Source organism: Notechis scutatus, chromosome 2, assembly GCF_049901735.1.
Source record: "Notechis scutatus isolate UNSWTSFEM ecotype Mainland chromosome 2, rNotScu1.2, whole genome shotgun sequence".
In the NCBI taxonomy this organism is placed as follows: domain Eukaryota; kingdom Metazoa; phylum Chordata; class Lepidosauria; order Squamata; family Elapidae; genus Notechis; species Notechis scutatus.
This window is the reverse complement of record NC_142010.1, coordinates 124,580,406-124,605,327: the sequence shown is the minus strand read 5'-3', so window position 1 is coordinate 124,605,327 and position 24,922 is coordinate 124,580,406. Positions and strand designations below refer to the sequence as shown.

Below are 24,922 nucleotides of genomic sequence, written 5' to 3'. Positions count from 1 at the left end.
GATTGCAGAAAATCAGAGACAAATTTTGAATGGACTTATAATAATAAGGGAGATATGTGAAACTAAAATGAAAAAGTACTTGGTCCAAATGAATGTTTTGCTAAGAATGGTGTTTTTGTTTCAGGCAATGCCTTTTTTGAACAACACATATACTTTTTTTTTCCAATAAATTTTTTATTTTTATTTTTTAAACATCTCTGAGTGAACAATGTTATTCCAGGATTTTACATTTCAATACAAACATGACCATGGTTACATATTTAGCTTTCTTATCCAATTTCATATTGTATAAATTACCTATTCCAATTTCCCTTTTCATATTCTCATACATTACTTTATAATATCTATATTCTTAATCAATCTCTATATTTATTACATTTTCTTGTATTCATCATATTTGCAGGTTTTAACATATTATGTTATTCCATTCATCATTCCAAAAATTCATCTTAATTTGTATTACTCAGTATTTGTCCCCTTTCATTGTCAATTCAATCTTTACATTGTAACACATTTCCCCCATTTTATTCCCTTTAACCAATTATAAAAACTAATAATAATATAGCCATTTTTTAAATTACCACATTTTTATTTGTCACATCAATCATTAAGATCTTAAGTTTAATTCTCTTTTTGTCCTTTTGTAGTATTGTTTCTATTGTTGTTTTAAGCTGATATTCTTCTTTGTATAACTTTGTTTAACCTTAGGCTTTCTTTGTTCTTCGATGATTTGCGTCACCATTTCTAGTTTTTCTGCTATGTTGCTCCATATTTCCAAGCTTTTATTTATCATTTCCTTTATACTTTGCAGTTCTGGTCTTATTTCCTTTCACTCATTTTACTTTACTACTTCTTTATCTTCTTTAATATTTATATCTAATCCGATTGTCCTATAGTTTGTTTAAACCAGTGTCTTTTTATTTTTTACAATCAATGTCCATAAGTATTTTCCAGTTTTAATCAATCCGTTCCTTGTCAAACAATTCCAAAGCCACCAATCAATCCTGGGGTACTATCTTCAGGTATTCTTTTACTGTAGGATTTTAATAATCCACTTTTGGTGGTTTTGTTATAATAAAGTTCCTTTTATTTCTTTTTAAATTCACATCTTAGTTAGAGCACACGTTTTTATAAAGTCAGTAAAAAAATTTCCTTTACCATTAGGTGGCGCTCTTAAACCACTTTCCACTTTCCACCTTCTATTTTTCCGCATTTTAAGCTTTTATTAACTTTGCTCAATTCCATCATTTTAAACAATGCCTAATTAGTACCAAATTCTGTATAATCACCACATTCAATTTCTTATTCTGTTATAGTCAAAAGTTTTTCTGAGTTGTGTCACTTCTGTTTAAAGTCTTTTTCAAAAATTTCTTAACGTTTTCCAATTTCTCTCTTTCAAATCGCCACTAATACAATCCTTCATGAGAATTCTTTTCTGTTATTTTCTGGGTTACCTTTTAAAGTCCAAAGTATTTCACCTGGTCCACACATTGTTCACAACTCAATGCTCCAGCACAACCTTAGTTTCCTGGATAGCTTCCTGTCTTCATGGTAGCCATTTTAGGCTACCGCTACAGCTTGTCTTCGGAGGGAGTGTTCCTAGCCAGGGACGGGAGATGCGGCTCCCCTGGACTCAACAGGTGGTCTCCCTTTCTTCACCACCCCTCCAGGGTGGTTCTGGTCCCATTTGGGACCCTCCAACAAGTAGAGCTTGGATCAGAGCTGTGCATGATCACAGACTCTGATCTGACTTCGACAGAAGTGCCACCGGAAGTCCAACACATATACTATTTAAGAATGGCAAAGATATAACTAAATTTATAGGGAAAAAAACCCAAGAGTTACTATAAAGTTTTATAACATCCAAAGGAAAGAGGAGGATTGGGGTTACTGGATTTAAATTTGTATTTCACTGCTGGTTGTTTGCTCTAGATGAAAGAATAAGTGTTGCTGAGAAATAAGAGAATTTGGCATTTGGAATGTAAGGTTTGAGTGAAAGGCTGCTTAACAGCTGTTCAAAGTTATAACAGCTCCCCCCCCAAAACTATTTATGGTCTGGTTTCAAAGTTATGTTTGCTACAGCATCCTTGCGGTCATTCCCACTTGTGACTGACCACAGGGATGCTGCAGTGCCCTTCTGCCACTCTACCTTCCAGGATCCCTTAGGCACATGCTTGCTTCCAATCCCCAACTTCCCACCCATCACCGATTGCGCCACTCTGCCCTTTGGTGTTCCTGAACTGCTTGACTTTATTCCAGAAGTGGGCACCATTTCCCAAGCAGCCACAATGAAATAGGAATCCAATTGTCTTTGCTGGTGGCTTCCCTCCCACTGGAAGCTCTAGTTAAGCAACAGTCCTTGCCCTGACCTGCTACAACTAATCTTCACTATTTTCTCACTCCCAGCCTGGTGCTTTAGGAAGAGGAAGAAGAAGAAAAATGTTAAAGCCAGCCATCAGCTGTAGCATCTGAAAATGCCCCCTTTCCCATGCTCTTGGGCAGGCTGAAGCACTGGAGCTGGCTTTGTAGAGGAAACAAAAAGAAGGAAAGTTGCCCTTACTTTTCCAAAGCTCTGCAAAGAGTGCACAGCCAAGACTTTGCAGAAGAGCCATGAATAAAAAAAGCAAAATTTTAGCATTTTTCTTCTTCTTTTCAAACTCTTCTCTGAATGTTCCTGTTCGTTTATAGTGCATTTCTAAAAGATATAATTAGTAAAAGAAAAGGAGGATCTTAAAAGGAAATCTATTCTGGTTCAAGATACTTAGCTGTGGTTTTCAGTTAAAAATGAGCCATTCAGATTTGTCTATTACTATTTTGCCTCTTCTTCCTGTATAAGTTGTTGGGAACAGCTGGGCAGTATGTCAAGTACTAAAGAAAAGAGATGAGAACCCCAACCAAACTGGAAGGTGTGTAGGATGAGACCAATATATGCAGGGGTGGGATTCAAAATTGTTAACAACCGGTTCTGTGGGCATGGCTTAGGTAGTGGGCATGGCTTGGTGATCATGTTATTGGCTAGGTGTGGCCAACTCAATATCACTCACATCGAGGCACGCATCTCCTCGCTTGGCCTCTCATGACTGTGGGGATGCTGCAACATTGTAAGTGTGAAAAATGGTCATAAGCCACTTTTTTCAGTGCCATTGTAACTTTGAATGGTAAGCAAAGTACCAGCAAAGGAGGGGAAAAAAAACTCCTGCCAAGAATGTAATAAGGGTTAACAGAGAGGCAGTTTCTGTAAGCAACACCAGAATGTTTCCTTCCTGCCTTCCTTACAGGATTAGGCTAGTAATTTCTTCTAACAACCGGTTCTCTGAACTGTTTAGAATGTTAACAACCGGTTCTAGCGAATAGGTGCGAACTGGTAGAATCCCACCCCTGAATATGTGGGAATTTAAAATAAAACTGAAGAGTCAGAAAAAAGGGTGTTATTGCTGGTTGGCTAATGTTAGCCAAAATAAACAATGTTTTGTTTTATTGACATGAATTCACAAGGGTTCCTTAAATACATTTTTCAAGAAATATTAACCAATTTGTCAAAAAGCATCCTTTCATGACCAAGGAATAGAGAGTAGAGGCTTGACTGATTCAAAACTGTTTCTCTATCTCAAGGAAATTAATTATCTGTGAGATTGGTGACTAGTTCATCATCAGAGAAAGATCAGCCCATTTGAGTTCTATCCACAACAGGCTAGATAAATTGCCAGTGGGTCTGTGTTATTTTGTTACTTTTAGATTTAAAGCTTCTTGAAGCTATTTTGATTTATAAGGAAGGGTTATATGTCATCAATTAAACTGATCAGTATGTGCAACATCCAATTTACAGCTGGAGATGAAATCAAAATTGATGGAAGCTAGACTTCATGAAGAAAAACTTAAATTACAGCAGAAGCATGATGCGGATGTTCAAAAGGTACAGTAGGTTGATTAAAATTATATGATGGGTTTTTACTTGCAACACAAAGAAATACCTATTATAAAATTCCTATGTAACATCTGAATGTTGGCATTAGTATTCCATTGGCTGCACTTAAACATTTATAGCAATAGATTGTTATAAATTGAAATAATGAGTCTTGATGATGCATTAATGAATATAAGGAAAATATCACATCACTTGCCATCATTCTTGCATTTCCTGTCATTTCAGAACAATTATGTTATGATGGGTAGCTAACCTGAGGCATAGAATAACATTTGTCACTGAAACCCTTTTTTGCATCCTGGTATACTATCTATCTAAAAGTGTCAAGATTTGGCCATGCAATTTTGTGACATTTTGTACTGAAAAGTTAAAATAGTTTAAAAACAAAGGAGAAAAGAAATACTCAAACCTTGCAGAGATAGAGGGAGAAAATCTGTCATTTGCTTACCATTCTGTGTTAATGAAATAAGCACTACTTTCACCTACCCAAAAATAAGTCCCCTGACCATCAATAGCGGCTCATCTATTTTATGGCTTCAAATGAAACCGTTTGAAACTGCTTCATTTTGCTTCATTTTTGATTTACACAGATACAGCAAGGATATTTGTATGTAGGAGCAGGTTAGGGACAGATCATAATGTAGAAAATGTATCCATGCTAAGAGATGACAATGACTTGATGGCATATAATCAGCATTTGAGCTTGCCACATTTTTATTTTCACTCTCACATATACCAACCCATACAAATACAGTGATACTCAGAATCCACATGTAACATTCCCACTTTGAGGGAGGTGGTGCTTCAGAAATGTGAAAAACAAACCAACAAATTCACATATCATAAAAAATCATAGATGTCAGGTCCACAATTTATAATTAAAAAATAGAGTCTTGGAGAGTGGTGCATGATACTTCATATCCTGCTTCTGGAAAGCCAGCCATCCTAACTTCTGGGATGCTGTTCCATAGTCCCAGAGCTGTCACTGAGAAGTCCTACTTCCAGATTCTCTCTCCTCTCATATAACTTAGAGGGGGGAAATGTGGAATATTGCTTCCTGGGTAGATTATACAAGATGAGATCTTCTGCAAACCTCAGCCTTAAAAGGCTTACAGATAATAACCAGCACATGTACCTGGAAACTGTGGAAGTCAGTGCAGTTCTTAATCACTCTTAAATAGGTTGTTACATTCTGAACTCACTGCAGTTTCTGAATGGTCTTCAAACACAATCCCAAATTGTGCAATAATTTTTGCAATAATCCAATCTTGAAGTGATGAGGACCTGAGTTAGATGTTATGGAAGGATTCAGTGGTTAATACTGATTACTGTTGAGATGTCCATCAAGAGCTGGCGGGTTCAACTCCCTCCAGGCCCAAGTAAAAGATAATCTGCTGGGTCTGGAGGATGGCTAATTTGCTTAATTTCAGGATTATCCAAAGTCATCCATTAAAAAAAAAGGAAGACTAAAAAGGCCCAGAATGGCTGAATTAAAATAAATCTTCTCAGGAGAGAATGTACCACTGTCTTTTCAGTGCTTCCTCCTTCAAAGATGAATTAGATTTAGCTAGCATCCCTTCCTTAGCTGCCTGGAAAAGCCAGGAGAGCCATGAATCTATTTCATAGGTGCCAGAGCTCATATTGTAGGAACTCTACAAGTTCAAATGAATCTCAAATCATTTCTGTAGAAAATACCCATTAGATATATTCTAAATAGTATCCAATACTGGGCGGATGCAGTTATTTTATTGATGAAAATATTAACACTTTTGAATGTTCAATATTTCTGTGTAAATATAACCTAAAATGTGATCTGTTTTCTATACAAATCATAAGATTGAGTAAAGACAATTCAATTAAACAAAAGTGTCAAAAACATTATCCCAGTTCATTTGTTTATTAAGGAAAACGTTCCTTGTCAGTGGAAGTAGTTGTTAGTTAACTTCTGTCAGTTTATGATAGAGCTGTGAGTCTTGAATACATAAAGATGAATAAAAAATATATAGGTATTCGATATGAGAAGTAGTATAAAAATGAATTGTATTGATCTTACCTGGCATCCAGACTTTCCATGAAAAAGGGAAAACTGAGAATATGTTGGAAGACATTCCCAATTTCTCTCTCTCTCTCTCTCTCTCTCTCTCTCTCTCTGTGTGTGTGTGTGTGTGTGTGTGTGTGTGATGTGGATGTGTAATTCTAGTAAAAGAAGATGGGATTATTGGAAATATGTGCCTCAAAAAAGAGGTTTACTGCCTTGAGTAAAATATAATAGAATATTGAAAGAATAATCATGGCTCCAATTCTGGGGATTATTCTCTTTCAGCCAGTATTTCTGCTACATTTATGATTCTGTTATTTTATATGTGACTTCTGGATTTATCAGCATTAAGGAAAATACTGCCTTGCTTTGTTAATTTTATTTATTGCTGAAAAAGAATAAGACAGTTCAGGAAATGAGTGCCAGCCACTGAGGCAAAATGCTTTTTCATTTTTTGAGGGAAGTAAAATTGCTTCATTACTATGCCAGGTGTAATGATAGTTTGCATATAATTTACATTGTTGCACATAATGCAAACAGTGATTTTTCTTTTAGGTTCATAAAACAATTGTAAATGATATAGTACATATAATATTTAGCATGTAGAGAAGAAAATATTTATTCAGAGTCTTGGATTGCATAGAAATATGAGAAGAGGGAGAGAAAAAAGAATTTTTTTAAAAATGAATTTGTTAGCAGAAAATATGATATGGAGAATAATGCTTATTTGAGTACATAAAAAGCCGAAATTGATTATCAAACATATGTAAATAAAATATCATATCTTGGAGTTCTAAGAAGCGGGTTTACAATAAAAATACTGCCATTTATTTCCTTTTGAAGTATTATTTTGACTGAGAGTTGAGTTTCTAGGTGAAATGTTCTATGGTAGGCCTGCATAACTTGTAGAGCGGAAAGGACTATGTTGATAAATTAAGTAGAATTGTGGGCTAAAAAGGAATACCTGCACACCAACCAGCTGTTTGGTGGCTAGTGACATACACTTGTGTCAATGAGGCTTGGACACCCTCGGCATCTTTTCTGGTAGCAGTGGATCCTTTCTTGTAATGGCAACTGTGTCAGTTATTTATTGAGTTTATAAAAAACACTGTCAAATCACAAGACTGCATGCTGTGCAAGTCCAATGGAATTTTAAAATAAAGATAAATCCTTCTTTATGCTTGTTTGTTTGCAAACTGAACACCAGTTCTGAAAAGAGAATATGTCATCTTAAATGTTTCCTTTGCTTTGAAGTTTTTTTTCTTGTTGAGAATCTCAAATGAGTTAAGCAGAACATTTAGAATAATACTCTATTTTATTTTAGAGGTGGCCTTTAGAATGTGTTAATCCTTAAAATTCTTTATAAGATTGTAAAAGGATATGGATGCCTTAAAGAAAGAAATCTCATCAGTTTTCTGTATAACATTTTCCTTGTTTTTCAGGTGCTCTTTCACTAGAGATATTGATACCAAAGCTAAATAAGTCTAACAATAAAATTCCCAGTTCACTGTTTCTTTTAAAAAAAAGAAATTACTTCATGGAAAATGAACATTTCTCAATTTTACTCTATTTATATTTTCATTATAGATTTTGGATAGAAAAAACAATGAAATTGAGGTACTGAAGAGCTTGTATAGAACAAAACAGAATGAAGCTGAAGAGACTATTCAGAAGCTTGAAAAAAAAGGTGTTCAATTTTCCAATTTTGTATTAATCTTGAAAACTGCATGATTGATGTTTGCTTCTTGCCTGTTTGTTTATACTTCTCCTAATTTTCTCTTAATAAGCAAAATTCAAAGGAAACACATTTTTGATTAGGAATGGAAAACTTCTAAGACAAAGTATTGCATGATTTTGAAGAAATTGGCTTCTGTTTTTTTTTTTTAAATTGAAGAGTAATAAAGGATATGTTAGGAAAGAATGCCTTTAAGAAAGTTTCATCAACTTAAACTTTCTCGAGATATGTGGACTTTGATTCCCTGAATTCTCAGACAGTATGACTATTTCTGAAAATTCAGAGGGTTTTTGGTTTGGAAAAATTGTTTTAGGTTTAACTAGTGCCCTAAGTCAGTGGCTGCCCACTGGTGGGCCGTGAGAAAATTTTGGTGGACCGCAGAGAAATCTCACCCCCAGAACACCCCCTGAAAAGCAATTAATCCAGGCTACGCAGTAACACAAGCCTGTGCCGCTCACATGGCCTGCGGGAACCCTCCCCGCCCACTCACTCCTTACCCAGTAAACTTGCCTGCTAAATTGCTATTTTTCCTTTTTCTGACCATCATCTGTTCTGCTGTGCCAGGAGATTTAGATTAGCTAGGAAGCAGAAAATGGTTGGATTTCTTGCTTTCTAGCTAGTCTTTTCTGCTGTGCCAGGAGATTTAGATTAGCTAGGAAGCAGAAAATGGTTGGATTTCTTGTTTTCCGGCTAGTCTTTAGATCTTCAGCTCTGCTTTTAAGCACAGCTGAACCTCCCTTAGGACTGAAGGTTTGCTTGCAAGCAAATTCCATGGCAAGCAAATTTGATAGACTGAGCTAGCCGATGGCAGATAGATAGATCACTGAATGATTCTGTGAGCAACTCAATCTGCCTGCTTTGCCTGATTTTGGGTAAAAGTTGCTGGTTTTTTTATAAAAAATTCAATATTTACATACATGGTGTGTTGTGAGTTAATTTTGTGAGTTTGCTTGCAAGCAAATTTTATGTGACAGACTGAACTAGCCAATGGCAGATAGATAGATTTCTGAATGAATCTGTGATTCTGTGAGCAACTCAATCTGCCTGCCTGCTTTGCCTGATTTTGGGTAAAAGTTGTTCATTTTATATAAAAAAATCAGTATTTATATAAATATTTATAATATTTACATACAAGCCATGCCCAGCCAGTCACATGACCACCAAGCCACACCCACAAATTAGGCCACACCCACAGAACCGGTGAGTGGTCCCTGGGATCTAAAATTATGAGTTTGGTGGTCCCTGAGGTTCAAAAGGTTGGCGACCCCTGCCCTGAGTAATGCTACCTATGGCTGTATTTGAACTTTGCTTTTCCTAACAGGCACCCATGATATGCTAAAATGGCATCTCCTGGGTGTTAATATATTTTGGTAGAGATCAAGTGATGATATCTACATCTCAGAAGGCTGCTTGAGAAGGATATATTATTCTCTACCGCTTTTCTAAACAATTGACAGATTGAAAGCAGATAATCAGATCTTGGTAATTACATTCTACTTAACTAAAATAGAGTTGTCAGTATATCAAGTTAGACACATAATCTTTCATCAGAGACTCACTATAATTCTCACACCTGGATGTAAATAATCTGAACTGCTATATGTTACCTTACAAAAAACATTATTTTGGGTACAAGTTAATGTGAAGCACAAAAAGGGGCTGATTGGAAACATTTTCACTGTGGGATCAGAATTCTGGACTAAACATGATATTAGTTTTATCCAGTTTGATTCTTTTGTAACCTCCAAAATTTGAAGTGGCAATTTGAATGTTGTGTTTTCTTTCTTGTGCTTTGATCAGGCTGTGTCTGGCTTGAGTTACATTGACATTCCCAATTCCCAAAAGATTGTGTTGTCATTTTGCTATTACAGTTCTGTATAGTTTATATTTTTGCTTGCTTGATGTTTAAATAGAAATTTATTAGGGTAGTAGGATGTGTATGAAGTACTCAATTTAATACTGTACATTCCTAGATTGGAAGAGCTGTTCTAAGTTGCTATTTCTAGTGTTTTACTTTAGGGGTCAGTGGGAACTCACTGCAAAATTATGTTGCTTCACTTTTTATCTAGGAGCTGATTTAGTCTTCTTGAACATAGCTAAATTTTGTTATATTGTCTGTAAAATTTGAGAAACTTGGATTGTCCACCAATGAACCCACCATCAATTGTAAAATTTTATCTTGGCTTTTTTTACTTTATTTTTAGAGTGTTTCTGTTTTCAATATTGGTCAGTGACTGTAATAAAAATTATCTTCTATTCTGTGATTATTGATGTAGAGATAATCTACAGACTGGTAGTTGTCATTCAGTCTATCCAAGCAGTGGCCAGTGGAATAATGTTTGATTCATATATATATATATATATATGAATCAAACATTATTCCACTATATATAAAATTTCGTAAGACAAAATAGAAGAAACAGTTAATTTTTAAAATAAAATTCAATCAGAATATTATTCCAAACATCATGATGAATTTATTTATGGTTGTTTTATACAATTTTCAGTTATTTTATGTTAAAAAAATAACTGAGGACCATTTTCATATGTTAAAGAACAATGCTTAAAAATTATTGAAATCAGCAATAGCATATATCTCTCTTGCTAGAGATAATAGCCTAAATATCATCTCATGTATTTTATTTTGTTGCTTTTATTTTCTGACAGTTCAGACACTTGTTCGTGAGTCACAAGTCATTAGAGAAGCTCAAGAGAAACAAATTCTGGAGTTAAGAAAGTTATGTGAGCACAGTACAGATTCCTTAAACAATGAATGGGAGAAAAAGGTAATGTTTTTATTAATGTAATGAAAAACAAAAAACAAAAGCTCTTGCCTAATTAATTGGGAATATCAAATTTTAAATCAGTTACTGATTAGTCAATGAAAACTTTAAAATTAATTTTGTATAAAATTTCTATTAAATATTTCTACTTACATGGATTTAATAATTCTCATTAAGTGAAATCTTAAGTTTGAACAGTGGCTTTGTATAGCAAAACACAATGCACATAGAAATTATGTTAGCATGAGCAATTCTGAAAAAATTGTGATGAAACCAGAGGGAGGATTAATTGAAGTATGATTCAGTATTAGAGTAATTATTAGCTATGAGGATTGCCTATGAAAACTCAACAAATCCAAATTCCTAATTCTTTAAAAATTCTTCTTCAAAATAATGAAAATTATTGACACAGCATATGTCAAGAACATTGTATTGAAAAATGCTGTTATTAATTGATTGATTATGGAAACTGAACAAGGAGAGATTTAACCTGGAAATAAGGAGAAATTTTTCTGACAGTGAGAACAATCAACCAATGGAACAGCTTGCCCTCGGAAGTTGTGGGAGTGCTATCACTTGAGACTTTCAAGAAGAGATTGGACTGCCATTTGTCAGAAATGGTGTAGGGTCTCCCGTTTGGGTGGGGGGTTGGACTAGATCAGGGGTTGCCAACCTTTTGGACCTCAGGGACCACCAAACTCATAATTTTAGATCAAAGGGACCAGTAACCGGTTCTGTGGGCGTGGCCTAATTTGTGGGTGTGGCTTGGTCATGTGGCTGGCTGGGCATGGCTTCTATGTAAATATAAATATTTATATAAATATTGAATTTTTTTATAAAAAAAGAGCAACTTTTACCCAAAATCAGGCAGGCAGATTGAGTTGCTCACAGAATCACAGATTCATTCAAGAGATCTATCTATCTGCCATTGGCTAGTTCAGTCTGTCACATAAAATTTGCTTGCAAGCAAACTCATAAAATTTGCTAGCAAGCAAACTCACAAAATTAACTCACAACACACCATGCATGTAAATATTGAATTTTTTATTTTTAAAAAAGAGCAACTTTTACCCAAAATCAGGCAAAGCAGGCAGGCAGATTGAATTGCTCACAGAATCACAGATTCATTCAGTGATCTATCTATCCATCTGCCATTGGCTAGCTGAGTCTTTCGCATAAAATTTGCTTGCAAGCAAACTCATGCAAACTCACAAAATTAACTCACAACACACCATATACAACACACCATGATTTTTTATTTAAAAAAAGAGCAATTTTTACCCAAAATCAGGCAAAGCAGGCAGATTGAGTTGCTCACAGAATCATTGAGTGATCTATCTATCTGCCATCAGCTAGCTCAATCTATCAAATTTGCTTGCCGTGAGTTTGCACTGAATTTGCTTGCAAGCAAACCTTCAGTCCTAAGGGAGGTTAGGCTGTGCTGAGCCGAAGATCTAAAGACTAGCTAGAAAGCAAGAAATCCAACCATTTCCTGCTTCCTAGCTTATCTAAATCTCCCGGCACAGCAGAACAGATGATGGTTGGAAAAAGGAAAAATAGCAAGTTAGCAGGCAAGTTTACTGGGTAAGGAGTGAGTGGGCGGGGAGAGTTCCCACAGGCCATGTGAGTGGTGCAGCCTTGTGTTTCTGCGCAGCCTGGATTAATTGCTTTGGGGGGGTCCTCTGGGGGTGAGATTTCTTTGCCACCCACCAAAATTTTCTCATGGTTCACCAGTGGGCCATGGCCCACTGGTTGGCGACTACTGGACTAGATGACCTACAAGGTCCCTTCCAACTCTGGTTATCTGTTATCTGTTATTATGTGCTGCTTTTGACTCCTAGCAACCACATAAATAGATTTTCTATCCCCAACCTGTACTTTCAAGTCTCCTAATGGTGCACTGATTGTCATGTAACTGAATCCATCCACCTTGCTGCTGCTCGTCCTCTTCTCTTTCCCAGCATTACAGCCTTTTTCAGAAAGTTGGGTCTTTACATAATGTGTCCAAAATAGGACAACTTGATTTGTTCAGTGATCTATAGGATTGTTTTCCTGGCTTTCCACACTATTCTCAGGAATCGTCCCTGAACACCAAAGTTCAAATTCAAATTCTTCCTATCCTGCTTCTTTAAAGTCCAGTTTTCACTTCCATAGAGTGTCATGAGGAATATCATGGCTTAGACTTTATCTTGTTGCAATGCTTTAATACATGTCACTGTTTTATATTTTCAGGTTTTGTGAGTACTTTCAACAGGACTGAAAGTGGGATGTGTGATTAAAAAAAATAGCACTTCCCTTCAGCCCTACTTTAGTTATTGGGTATGTAGAATTTCTTGCTGTTACTACCCTTCTTCCAGGAGCAAAGTAATGTCTTTCCTCTGCTCCTAATCTTTCACAGCAGTTTGTGAGATAGATTAGCTTCTCATAGCCTTATTATTCCCATAAAGTAGGAATAATAATAAAATGATAAAGATCGTGACAGTAAAAGAAAATAAACTCAGTAGCCTCAGTTCCTTACCCTTGTAAAAGAAAAACATCAATTGTATGATTTAAAATTAATTTATTAAATATATGAAACAGAAAAGGAACAGGAAAACTTTCTTTTAGCTTTATGCTATAAAATGCCCAGAGAATTATAGCTGGATGAAATAAGGCATTTTGTGCTGATAAGCCACATCCCTTCAAACATAAATTTTCCATAAGATACTATCAGGGGAATAGGGCAGAAATCCAAATGGGGAGGATCTGAGACTAAAATAATGTAGAAGAAAAAAACATATATGAATGGTGTTTTGCATGTAAACAGTGCATTTCTTATATAAAAATTGGCCATAGATTCCTTGAAATAATTGGCAGATTGATCCAGGTTCTCGAGGTCCATAGGGCAGATGAGTGTATCTGAAACCAAAAGGCGTTCCTTTCTTGTAACTTTTACTTTACCTCCGAGAAAAGGGATTTCCCGCAGCTCACTTCTCCAGCTCACTGATCCTGACTAATCCTTGACTTTCATAGATTATAAACCTCAATCAAGGTTTTAGGAACACTTCCTCTTAGCTCCTGTTTTCTCCCTAGAGATTTATGGATTACGGTTAGGCTCCTGATCTCATTTTCAGCCCATAGACAATCAGCTCTGGTCTTGCTATAGGACCCAGCCAGTTTGTCTGTTCACTCCTCCTTGCTTGAGCAAGTCTTGTTTTCTGCTCCTGGAGGATTTTCAATCATGTCAGTCCCAGAAAAGATTAGCTTCATACTTATCCTGATTTTCTTCTGCTCAAATATTGCTTACCTCTTTCTTGTTCCTGGAGACTGGCTCACTGAAACCAGTCTCCATCTTGCTTGATCTTTAAGCAAATTTGTCTTTTTTCCCCTCTTCCAGCCATTTTGTCCATTTTCCCATCCCTTCCAGATAAACCGCTCCCAGCTGATGCCTTTTCATTTATCTCAAGAAAAAAAAAATTTAAGAAAAGAAAGAGGAAGGAAAAAATGTCCTTTTCCTCAGGGAAAAGTCCTTATCCCCACCTCCTGGACTGAAATTCAGCATATCAAAAATACCAAAGGTTTTTCCCTCTGTAGCCAAATGGAAAAGGTTGTGGGTCAAGTGTATATATACATTTAAAGTTATAATGGATTTGCCTTTCTGTTTGTTGAGGCATTTGGGATATATGCATTGGCATATATCTCTCCACTCTGTGCTTCTGATAAAATGAGCTGCAGGTCACAAAAGCTGATGCCTTTTAATCACATTTATTAGTTGGAAAAGATGCTACTAGATTCCTCCTGACGTTTTGTCGCTATAGACCAGGGATGTCAAACTTGCAGCCCACAGGCCAGATGCGTCATGCGCTGGCCATGTCCACCCTGTTTTAGTGAAGGGAAAAAAAAATTGTGATATGTCATGTGATGGCAGTGTGATGCTGCGACTTTGATACTCCTGCTATAGACTAACACTTCTTCTCTTGCAAGAAATACATAGATTGCTTCTGTTACTGATTCCCATCAGAAAGAAACCACAGTAGATTTTCAGCAGGATTCTGGTGTTAAATAGCCTATGTGGCTCCTGTGATTGATTAATTCTATCAATCCCAAAATAAAGGTTAGCAATATGGGTAATATTTGATAAGGCATTAGCCTGACTTTTTTATTTACTTTTGTGGCAAAATATTGCCAAACTTTTCATTCATAAATGAACTGATTGCCTGGATTTGTTTAAGGTGTTCAAATATGGAAGAAGACATTCTTAATACTGATTATGTATAGTTGACCTCCTTCATTTAAGCCGTACATTGATTTTTTCTTCTTTTTATGATCTTGTAATCCCTGAATTCAGGGGATAGTTGGGGCGGCTGAATGGAGCTGAGCATTTACTGGCCTGATGCCCTTCCAGACGCCTACATGGAGTTTGCAGTAGATATTTTCTCTTTGTTCCCTGAGAGAGAAACATCTGCAGCTACCTAAGATTGAACTCTCAACCTTCCAAGTGGGAGGCGAGCGTCTTCATCACTAGGCCACCACGCCACAATTATTATTATGATGCAGTTATTAATGTAGATAAATGTCTATTAAGTGATACAATTAGCTTAAAAATTTAGGAAATGTCATTGATAGAATATGTTTACAGAAATATATTTTTAAATTTTGAATAATATATGCCTTCCTCAGTTTCCAAATGAGAAGTTGTGATATAAATCAAAGAAAGCTCAAAAGTTTTAATAGTACTGAATTAATTTTTCTATGTTCCTGAACTGTATTTGTCTTTGTAGCTTCATAATGCGGTAGCTGAGATGGAAAAAGACAAGTTTAATCTTCAGAAAAAACACACAGAAAATATCCAAGAATTGCTGGAGGATACAAATGCACGTTTAAGTAAAATGGAATCAGAATATTTGGCAGAGACCAAAACAACTGTAAGTGTTACATTAATATTACATTAAATACTATTTTTTTCCACCTGCCACGTGGCAGCCTTCTTAAAAGGGTGCCAGCATTCCAAAATAATTCTTCATTCATATACAAGGTCTTTTCATCAGTTCCTTTTTCAAATGACATTGAAGATAGTGTACTAAATTGAATGGAGAAGTCTTTCTCTGTTCTTCACCCAGACAGCTGGCTTTGAGGCGTTATGTATTGGTGTTCTCCTTTTGATGCAGCACATGGTAAAGTGTATGTGTGGATTTCATAAAGAAAATGTTTGTGTGTTACAAATCAAGTCTGTTTAAACATTTTTTATCAGTTTTACATATTTATAGAAAAACAGTTTGATGTTTCCCTTAAAGCTTTTTATTCAAACTTTTCTTGTTAATGAAGATTGTGTTGAAAAAAAAAATAGTACTCAAAAGCTTCTTATATGTAACAATATATATGGCAAGAAATGGATACAGTCTGTCAGCAGGATTGAATTTAAGAACCATCAAAAGCAGACAGATCTTGCACAGCAGCTCCTGATTTTAATAATTAAACAAGGTAAAGTTCAAGGCATGGCTTAAGATGAAAGACTATACTGTCACTGAAAATTAGTTTCTCTTTTCTGACTATTTCAGGCTCCCCCCCCCCCCATCTGTTTTTCATGAAATGTCGTTTGTTGAGCACTAACAACTTTTGCTGAGTGATGAGATTTAAAAAATTACATATCTGGAGCAAGGATTTTTCCATTCTATACTATTTGGGGCTGATATTAAAAATATTATACCTTCGAATAATTAAGGCTATGTAGCAATGCATTGCTAGTTACTGATTTTGCAAATGACTTAAAAAAATTAGTCATTTTTGACATCTATATTTTTCTTGATTTACTACTTCCTAATTCAGTAATGAACATTATTTGGCAAGTAAATCTAAATAATCTAATAGTTTATTAAGTGTCAGACTACATTTTGTTATTCAGTCATAATAAAAAGAAACAAATATTTTCTAAGTTTATAATACAATATCCCAGAAACAAGGGAAGAAAAATTAACAATAAGTATAATGGAGGGAAGGGGAAAATGTGATATATAAAATAGACTTCTGGATAAATTGGATGCTACTCTCTGGTTTTCTGGCTCATACCTTCCTCTCTTCATGCTTCTTCTCAGTAGAAGATAAAATCTGATATAGTTAATTTTCTTAGATAGGAAACAAGTTCCTGCCACAGGGAGCAATGTAGATGAAAGTAGTACTTTGCCTGATTGTACCGGTATATTGGTTTCTACCAAAGAGAGTGAATTGGGTGCAAACTTATAAATAGCAAATAAATCTCTACACAATATCTATTTTAAAACTTTAAAATATAGGTTATTAAAATAATGTACCTTTTTAATATAAACAGTTTTAAATTCAACAGTTTTAATTATTTCTTACTTAGTTTTGGGGAACTTGGTCCTGGCTTGCTATTCAAAATTTTAGACTGTTATTGACCTAAAATTATTTATTTTATACTAGAATTTGGGCTATAATGGCATGGCAGGTAACAATTTTCAAATATTGCATTGTTTTATTCTTCAAAATACTGATGAAAAACAATCTAATCTTGTTATAGTATCAGGGCATATAGTTCTTAATAATAATTCTTAATAATTAACCTAGAAAAATGCAATACTGATAATTCATATTGTATTAATATATTCCAGTAATATCACTACAGTAATACTCAGTAGAAGAAAATATGTGTAGCTCATGGTTGAACTTTGGTAATCTCCGAGGTCGGGTGCAGATGGTTCATTACATGGCTAGGTAACTCTTCAGTGCTACTGAAGAGCATTGTAGCATTTAGCACAGAAAATGTTACCCAATCATAGTAATAATAAAACGTCTACAAGCAAGCATCCAAGCTTAATAGAGTGCAAAGGACTCTAAAGTGATATAACTTAAGTCAGATCTGCTTAAAAATAAATTTAGTAATGGTTCTGTTTGAATAGGTGATGTGCAAATGATGTGATAATACTTGATCCATCTTAGCTATTACATACTGCTTAACTTTAAACGACGTATTTTAATTTTTCAACTGGGATCTATGGGTACACTAAAAGTTATAAAGATTAAACTTATAAAACCTTCAGATCTTTTGTTTAACAGTTTTCTTCAAAACAGAATTATTTTTTAATTAAAATTCAAAATATTGCATAAAAATTTTCTATTGTTTACTCTGAGAATCTGAAAAGGAAGCCATAGAAAAAATGAGAGAGATATAAACTTCTGCTTAATTTTTCTTTGTGGTTTCTGCATATTTCATAAAGGTTATCTATGTATAGGAAGAGTTCCCATTTAGAATATTCTACAATTAACCTACCTTCATTATTCATTTCATCTTCAGTTTTTTAAAAGTATGATAATGAACTAATCTCTTTGGAATGTACCCTTTGATGTCAATGAACCTTTCCTTTATGTATTTCACTTAGATAGTCTGAGTTGTTCATTCTCATTTGACAGTTTTAGTATTATTCAGGCATGTTGAGAAATTCCCACCCCCACCCTCATAGTATCCTCCAAAGTATTTGCAGTCTGATGCTAAATTTCAAGTTACGTTTTATCATTCTTTGTGACTTCCTTGTTTGAAGAAAAGATTTATGTACACATATTCTGGCTGGCATCCAGAAGAGAAGACTCTGAAGAGAAATAGAGTAAAATAGTTAAGAATGAAGAGAGTAGGTTAAAAAAAAAGAACAAAAGACTGTAGAATCTCTATATCATTTCTCACAATTTGTTGTATTTTCAGCTGAGATTAAAAGGATGCTCATCAGTGAGTAAAAATAAATTTGAATGCTCCATTTGTTACCATGTTTGCTTAACACAGCATATTTATTTTAAATATATTGATCTAAGCCTACTGTATAATTTATGTCAAATAACTTTGCTTTAAATTTTATTTTCCTTTAATAATGGCAGTTTTTCTGGTTATGACAATGAGCAAGTAGTAGTGTTATCTTCACCTAAACCTTCTGGCTCCTAATATTTCAGTAGAAATAGCTCATGCATTTTCAAGTAAAGTATGACAACTATAAGTAGCTTATGTTAGTAGCTTACTGATAACATGAAGTAGTTCCTCAAGAAACCAAATTCAGTTTACTATACATTATTCAGTTCTTTCCTGTTTCAGAATATATTTTAAAATCCTGGCATAGGTTGAACCCTTCTTGGTATTAACTTATGATTACAGATGTATTCATTTCTAGCAATTTTCCTAATACTACAATTTTTAAAAAAGAAATCTTGTAATGGAAATAAAAGTGAATAATTTTCAGAAGGGAATGAGGTAAAATTTGTAAGACTGTATTACTGTGCCAACATAAGACAGTTTGTTAGTAGTTTGTGGCATATGGTTTTCAAGAACCTAGCATGGCTGTAATTTTACTTGAGTAAATGGAATTAGAAAGGGGGCGAAGAAATTCAGTTATGGTATTGAAGGTCAGCTATGGTGTTATGAATAATGATGAACTGTCCTGACTGCTAACCAAGATTCTTGTGGGGAGTTGTAGTGACAGCAAGTGGTTGAACCTGGGAATATAAGTGTGGAGGACTAGAGCCTTGGGGGGCACTTGCCTCTTCCTCATGGGACATGCAACTTTGATCCAAAGTTGGAGAGCAAGAGAATGAGAGGAAACAAAAAAGACTGCAAATGAAATGGTTGGGGAGTGAAGTTACAGATCAGGTATTGGTTCTTGGTTGGGAATGGAGAAAAAAAGGTCCAGGGGTGACTTCCATGGAAGAAGGGAAGTGAAGACTCAGAGGGACAAGAGGTTCTCCTGAGATCCAAGACGGGAAGCAGTGGTTTGTCATTAATTGGTCTCTGGGAAAGGACTGGACAGAAGACTCTGAGAGATGTTATTTGCCTAAATAGGTGCTCAGCTCAGCAGATCCAGAAGAAATTTTTACACATTACAGTAAATCTAGCCAGGGATGGGATCCGACTGGTATAACTACCAGTTCTCTCTATTAGCCAGGGATGGGGTCCGACTGGTATAACTACCAGTTCTCTCTATTAGCGTCACGCGTGCATGCGCAAGTCGCATGAGTCACGCACGTCGCGTGAGTGCAATTTACAACCTGCTGAGCTGCCCGGACAGCTGAGCAGCGCTGCTTGCAAGTGCGCAGCGGTTGGAAAAGCCCTTTTTTCCTGCTTTTTCAACTGCAGCTGTGTCACACAAAGCAGCTGCAGTTGAAAAAGCAGGAAATAAAGGTCAGGTAAGAGCCCGGGCGGACAGGTGGGCCACAACAGCAGCAGACATAGAACCAATTCTATGTCTGCTGCTCTTCGGAGTAACCAGTTCTACAGAGATGGACAGAACCGGTAGAAACCCACCCCTGAATCTAGCCCATTTCTTCCTTTTCACTTTTACTCTTAATAAACCCAGGAATGAGGGAGAGAGACCAAGTGAAAGGGGGAGGAAGCAGGAGAGCTAGTGAGGGATAGTCTTTCTGAGGAAGACTTAGGAGGCAACTTGATACCAGGTGAACACCAGAATTGTGCTGTACATTCCTGTTGTAAATACTGGTTGCAAATGACTTTACTATATGTAGTAAAAAAGCATAAAAGCCTCTACTGTCCACCCTGTCACACTATGACACAGTTAAACTCTTTCTAAACTCTTAGTGTATGAATATTGTCAAGTGAAGAACTGAATGTGGATTAGCCATTAAGTTGGGGATTAGTTGTATCTGTTTTTACTCAAGAAAGGGAAAATGATATTCATATTTATTGAACAGTTGCTCATCTGACAGTGAAAATTAGATATTGCAGAGCCTACTATGTCAAATATTTCAGTAATATTCTCTGAAATTTATTTAATATGCATTCCATGATTATAATTCTATTTTATTACTTATTTTTCTTCAACTATTGTTAAAAGAATTGCCAGTTTAGTATGGCTAAAGTAACTTTACTATGAAGCAATAGTATTACCTTACAATTCCTATTACATTATTTACTCTTATTCTTTCCTTTTTATCAGGGAGTACTCATAAATTAAACATTCTTCGTTCACTTCCCGATAAAGATATTTTATCTTATTTGAAAGCTATGTGTAATCTTCCTCCATATAATCCCTGTGTCTTCTGTATAGTGAGGAATTAAATTTTACAAATGCTTGTAGTTTTTTAGACCAACCCTAAAATAATAGGTACATTCCTAATTGTAGGTTGTTGGGGTTTTTTGCTTGGTTGTATATTTTCTTTGCACAAACCTGGCATCTAATTATGTTCCTTATTAAGATTCTATATAGCACTGGTGGCTAACCTTTTTGGGTTCTTGTGCCAAAAATTGTGTGTGCCCTTGCGTGTACATGCACGCTTGCGTGGCAGCACCCAGAAGGCAATGCGCGTGCCCCCACACCCTACGCATGCATGTGCAATCCCCCCCTCTTCCCCCTTACCTGCACAAGCCTCTACAGCCTCTGCATCCTGAAAAATAGGCCTATTTCATCACTTCCAGTATTTCTGGAAATACAGGAAGTGACGAAATGGGCCTATTTTTCGAGCTGCAGAGGCTTTCCTCAAGCCTCTGGGAGGCCGAAAAAGGCCTCAAACAGGCTGAAAATCAGCTGTGAGGCACGTGCATGTGCAGTGACATGTTTGCCTGTGGCTCATGTGCCGGTGCATATGGCTCTGCGTGCCACTTGTGGCACGCATGCGATAGGTTTGCCATCGCAGCTATATAGCCTTTCTTTAAGGGAATTTTTAAACATTATTTTTACTTGTATTTACATAATTTTTCCTTAGCTTTTATTCTGTTTTTCCCATATAATTGCCTTTTCATTGTTTCTGGGGTTCCATTCTAAATACATGCAGATATATTAATAAAATAATAATATTAAGTATCTCAAAAATGACCATACATTTCTTTACTGCACATGTGTTTATACAGGCTTTTGATTGTCCTGCCTATTAAGAAAGATGAGAATTAATGAAATAACCTGAGCCAATCTCACTAGTCCTTCATCTTCACCATTGGGATCTTTTTATTCATTTAATATATATGCCCCCCATCTCGCCTGGATGTGACTCTAGTGGCTTACAGCTATTAAAAACCAATAAAATTATGTAAACCAGTGGTCACCAACCTTTTGGACCTCAGGGACCACCAAACTCATAATTTTAAATCCCGTGGACCAGAGACTCTGGGAAAATCCCCCAAAAAGTCTGCAGGAAAATTCCCCACTCTGTTTTCCTACCGATCAATCATTCTTTATTTGGGTTTGCAGGATACCGTCTCCAGCTCCGTTCTCGGGGGGGGGGGAGAGAGACTTTGGGCTTCATGCAAGGAAAGCAGCAGAAGCAGGAGAAGTCTTTCTTTCCCCCAAATTCTGCCAGAAATGAGTCTTTGTGAGACTTTTCGCACTGGTGCAGCCTCTTGGAGCAGAAGGCCTCGTAGGGTCTCAAAGACTCATTTCTGGTGGAGTTTGGAGGAGAGAAAGAAAGACTGCTTTCCTTGCATGCAACCAAAAGCAGAAGAAGAAAGAAGCAGCCCGGTGGCCAGGCCAGATGCGTGGGGCGATTGGGCCAAGTTTCCCTCCTCTGCCCTTCCCCCCCCTCACTACCTCGTGTTGTTTGCAATGCAAGCGACACAAGCCTTGTGTTCCCGCGGGCCATGTGGCCGGCGCAGCCTTGTGTTCCCGCACAGCCTGGATTAATTGCTTTGGAGGGGCGCTTTGGGGGTGACATTTCTCTGTGGACCACCAAAATTTTCTCAGGGACCACCAGTGGTCCACGGCCCACTGGTTGGCGACCACTGATTTAAACCATAAACAGTAACATTGAAATAATTTAAATCTAATTTTGAAAATATGAGAGGTACTCTTCCCTTCTTGTGCTTATGGGAGTGGACTAACCTCTGTTAGCTCAAGGTTAGAGACTGGCACTCTTTCTTACAGGCACACACAGAAACAGAGTTCCCTTCTATGTAGTAGAAAGAACACAAAATATATTTATACATAGATTCTTATTGCCTGCAAGTTGATTTTAATCTCAGATTGCCAGAAGGAGGACGAAAAGGTTTCTTGAAATTTTTTTTCTAACTGTAGGATTCTCATTTTTCCTACATTTTTGTTAGAGGGCACTACCAGTATTCTCCCGCTCAAAAACAGCTTCTCCCTCATGTTTTCCCCATCCCCTTCTTTTTGGAAGGACAGCAGGCAGCATGGATGGAGGAGGACTGGGAGATGGACGGACTAGATAGGCATTGAGGCAGGTAGCAGCAGGGAAATAGTGAGTCCTGTTAGGCTGTGATATTGGACCGTACACATTTACCAATTTTTTTACATTCCTGAGTGTGTGATTTTCTATACACAACTCCCAGGATCACCCCTTCTCCAGTTCATCATTTTGAATATTTCCTTGGAAAAAAGTAACTAGAGTTGAAGAGAAATTAAAAGGGAAAAAAAAACAACCACCTGTTCTTGATTTCTGTCTATCACTACCACTTTGGCAGTTTGCATCTGAAGAAATTAAGACTCCACAACCCATCACCAAGTTCACAAAATTGTTGACCCCCAGTAAATAACAAGTAGCATTCCAATGTATCAGTACACTGTTAGAAAAAGCACAACCTGCATATGCTTTAAGTTATATTATCAGCCAGCTTCTTCACTTTAAGGTTATTTGAGCTAGATTTTCTCTTAGTAAGAATATTTTTTTCCTGTTGCTAATGCTCTTTTTTTCTTCCACAGAAGCTTGTTTTCTTATATTAGCATATTTTCCTGGAGTCACCAGAGAGGGGAGATGGGCAGCATAAAAATGAAATAAACAAATAAATGAAATGTCAATATAACCTTATTAAATAAACAAATAAATGAAATATCAATAGTATCGTTTTGACCTTTATCTTAGATGTGCTATAGCATTCAAATGTTTTCTCTATGCAATGTATTTCTTTAACAAATTGGGAGAGAAATCCAGCATCTGGGGTTTTGTGGAAGATCAAACTATAGTTCTTGTTTGCCTGCCCAGGCAAACTACTGTAACAAGGGAAAAGAAATCTCCAAACTCTAAACATATGTATTTGTCCAAAATATGTAGGCTGTCTGCTGTCAATAAGTGTGGCCTTAATTAAACCCACATTTTTGGTAACTTATTTTATTAAAAATCTGTGAAGTATTTGGCATGTTTGTCAATAGCCAAATACATGGTTTCACAATCTCCAGTCTATTCATTCCTTGTTTGCTACAGTTTTCTAACTGTAGAACTATATATTTAATCTAATCATTCTCATTTGGTTCACTCTGACCTATGATCTGATGGATATCATTTAATCAGAATTGTCTCTCAGTAGATGCCTCTTTGAGTTTTTGTAAGGTCATGCTTATATCAGTAGAGATGATAAATAGCCATTGTGCTGTCTGCTTCTTCTTTTCCAATTGCCTTATCTTTGATTTTTGAAGGATCAAGGTTTTCTTCACTGACTTTTTTTTGCATTATGTTTCTGAAATATTTATGCTTTAGATTTATCATTAATACTTCCAGTCTGGTTTTACTTCATCTGATGTTAAATGATTTATTTTTCTTGGGGTCCAAGGTATTCACAACAACTTTCTCAAGCACCACAATTCAAAGGCATCACTTTTCTTTGGTCAGCTTTTCTGATAGTCCTGTTTTCACAGCTGTAAGTTATAATTGACAATATGTACTTTTGTGTCTACACTTAATATCTTGTTTAGATTTTCCATAGTGTTTCTCCTAAGCATCAGACATTTACTTAATTCGTGGTTTTAGTCACCATCTTTGTGAGTTTTGAGCTGGTTCACGTTGGATTGATATTGTCTATTGATATTTTTCTGCTGTCAGTTTTCTAAATTTCTATACCTTAGGTTTTGTTTTTTTTTAAAAAAGCAGAAGGTTGGGTTTTTCATTCTTTTTTCATTGTCAAATCTTCCTTGACTACAGCTATCAAAGTGACATAATCAGCATCTGAGATTTTCTCTTAGTAATTTTAATTTTGATTTCTATTTATTTTCTATAGTCCAGCGTTTTTCATGGTACAATCTGCAAATAAGTTAAATAAAACAAGTGATAGAAATTCCTCTTCCAGTTTTGAACCATACAGTTTTTATATTATCTATAGACAGATGAGGTTTCCTGGTGTACCTGTTTTTAACGGCTATCCCAATTGGTTGAGGGCTATACCTTTAAAGGCATTTATATAATTAGTAGGGTAAAAAATAGACATCTGAATTTGTTTAAGCTTTAGTTCTACTCTTTTCCCCTTTCCAGTAAGCATGACCATGCTGGAAGCTCAAGTTTTGCATTTTGATCATTCACTGGAATTCTTGAACGCTCCCATCAAAAGTCAAAGTGGTATCTTCCTGGGTAGATATGAATGCTTCATTGGCCAAGTACTTTCTGTCTGCAACAACTTAGTTTTATTTTTGGTTCGCTTCTTACCTCAAGCCATTAAACTTCAAATGCTGACTTGGGGGACAGTCAGCTAGAGAGGGGGTCCCCAACCTGTGGTCCATGGACTGGCACCAGTCTGCGGA

The 24,922-nt window shown here is 36.1% G+C and overlaps 1 protein-coding gene across 3 annotated transcripts in view; it reads left to right on the top strand.

Moving 5' to 3' along the window:
* Positions 1-24,922, top strand: part of CEP112 (centrosomal protein 112) — a 284,870-nt gene that overhangs the window by 57,860 nt on the left and 202,088 nt on the right. For all 3 annotated transcript variants that reach the window (XM_087956092.1, XM_087956091.1, XM_026678787.2), the window contains 4 exons: positions 3,827-3,913; positions 7,551-7,650; positions 10,366-10,484; positions 15,242-15,385. In XM_087956092.1, coding sequence (XP_087812218.1) covers positions 3,827-3,913; positions 7,551-7,650; positions 10,366-10,484; positions 15,242-15,385 — 450 coding nt within the window. The remainder of the gene's footprint in view (positions 1-3,826; positions 3,914-7,550; positions 7,651-10,365; positions 10,485-15,241; positions 15,386-24,922) is intronic.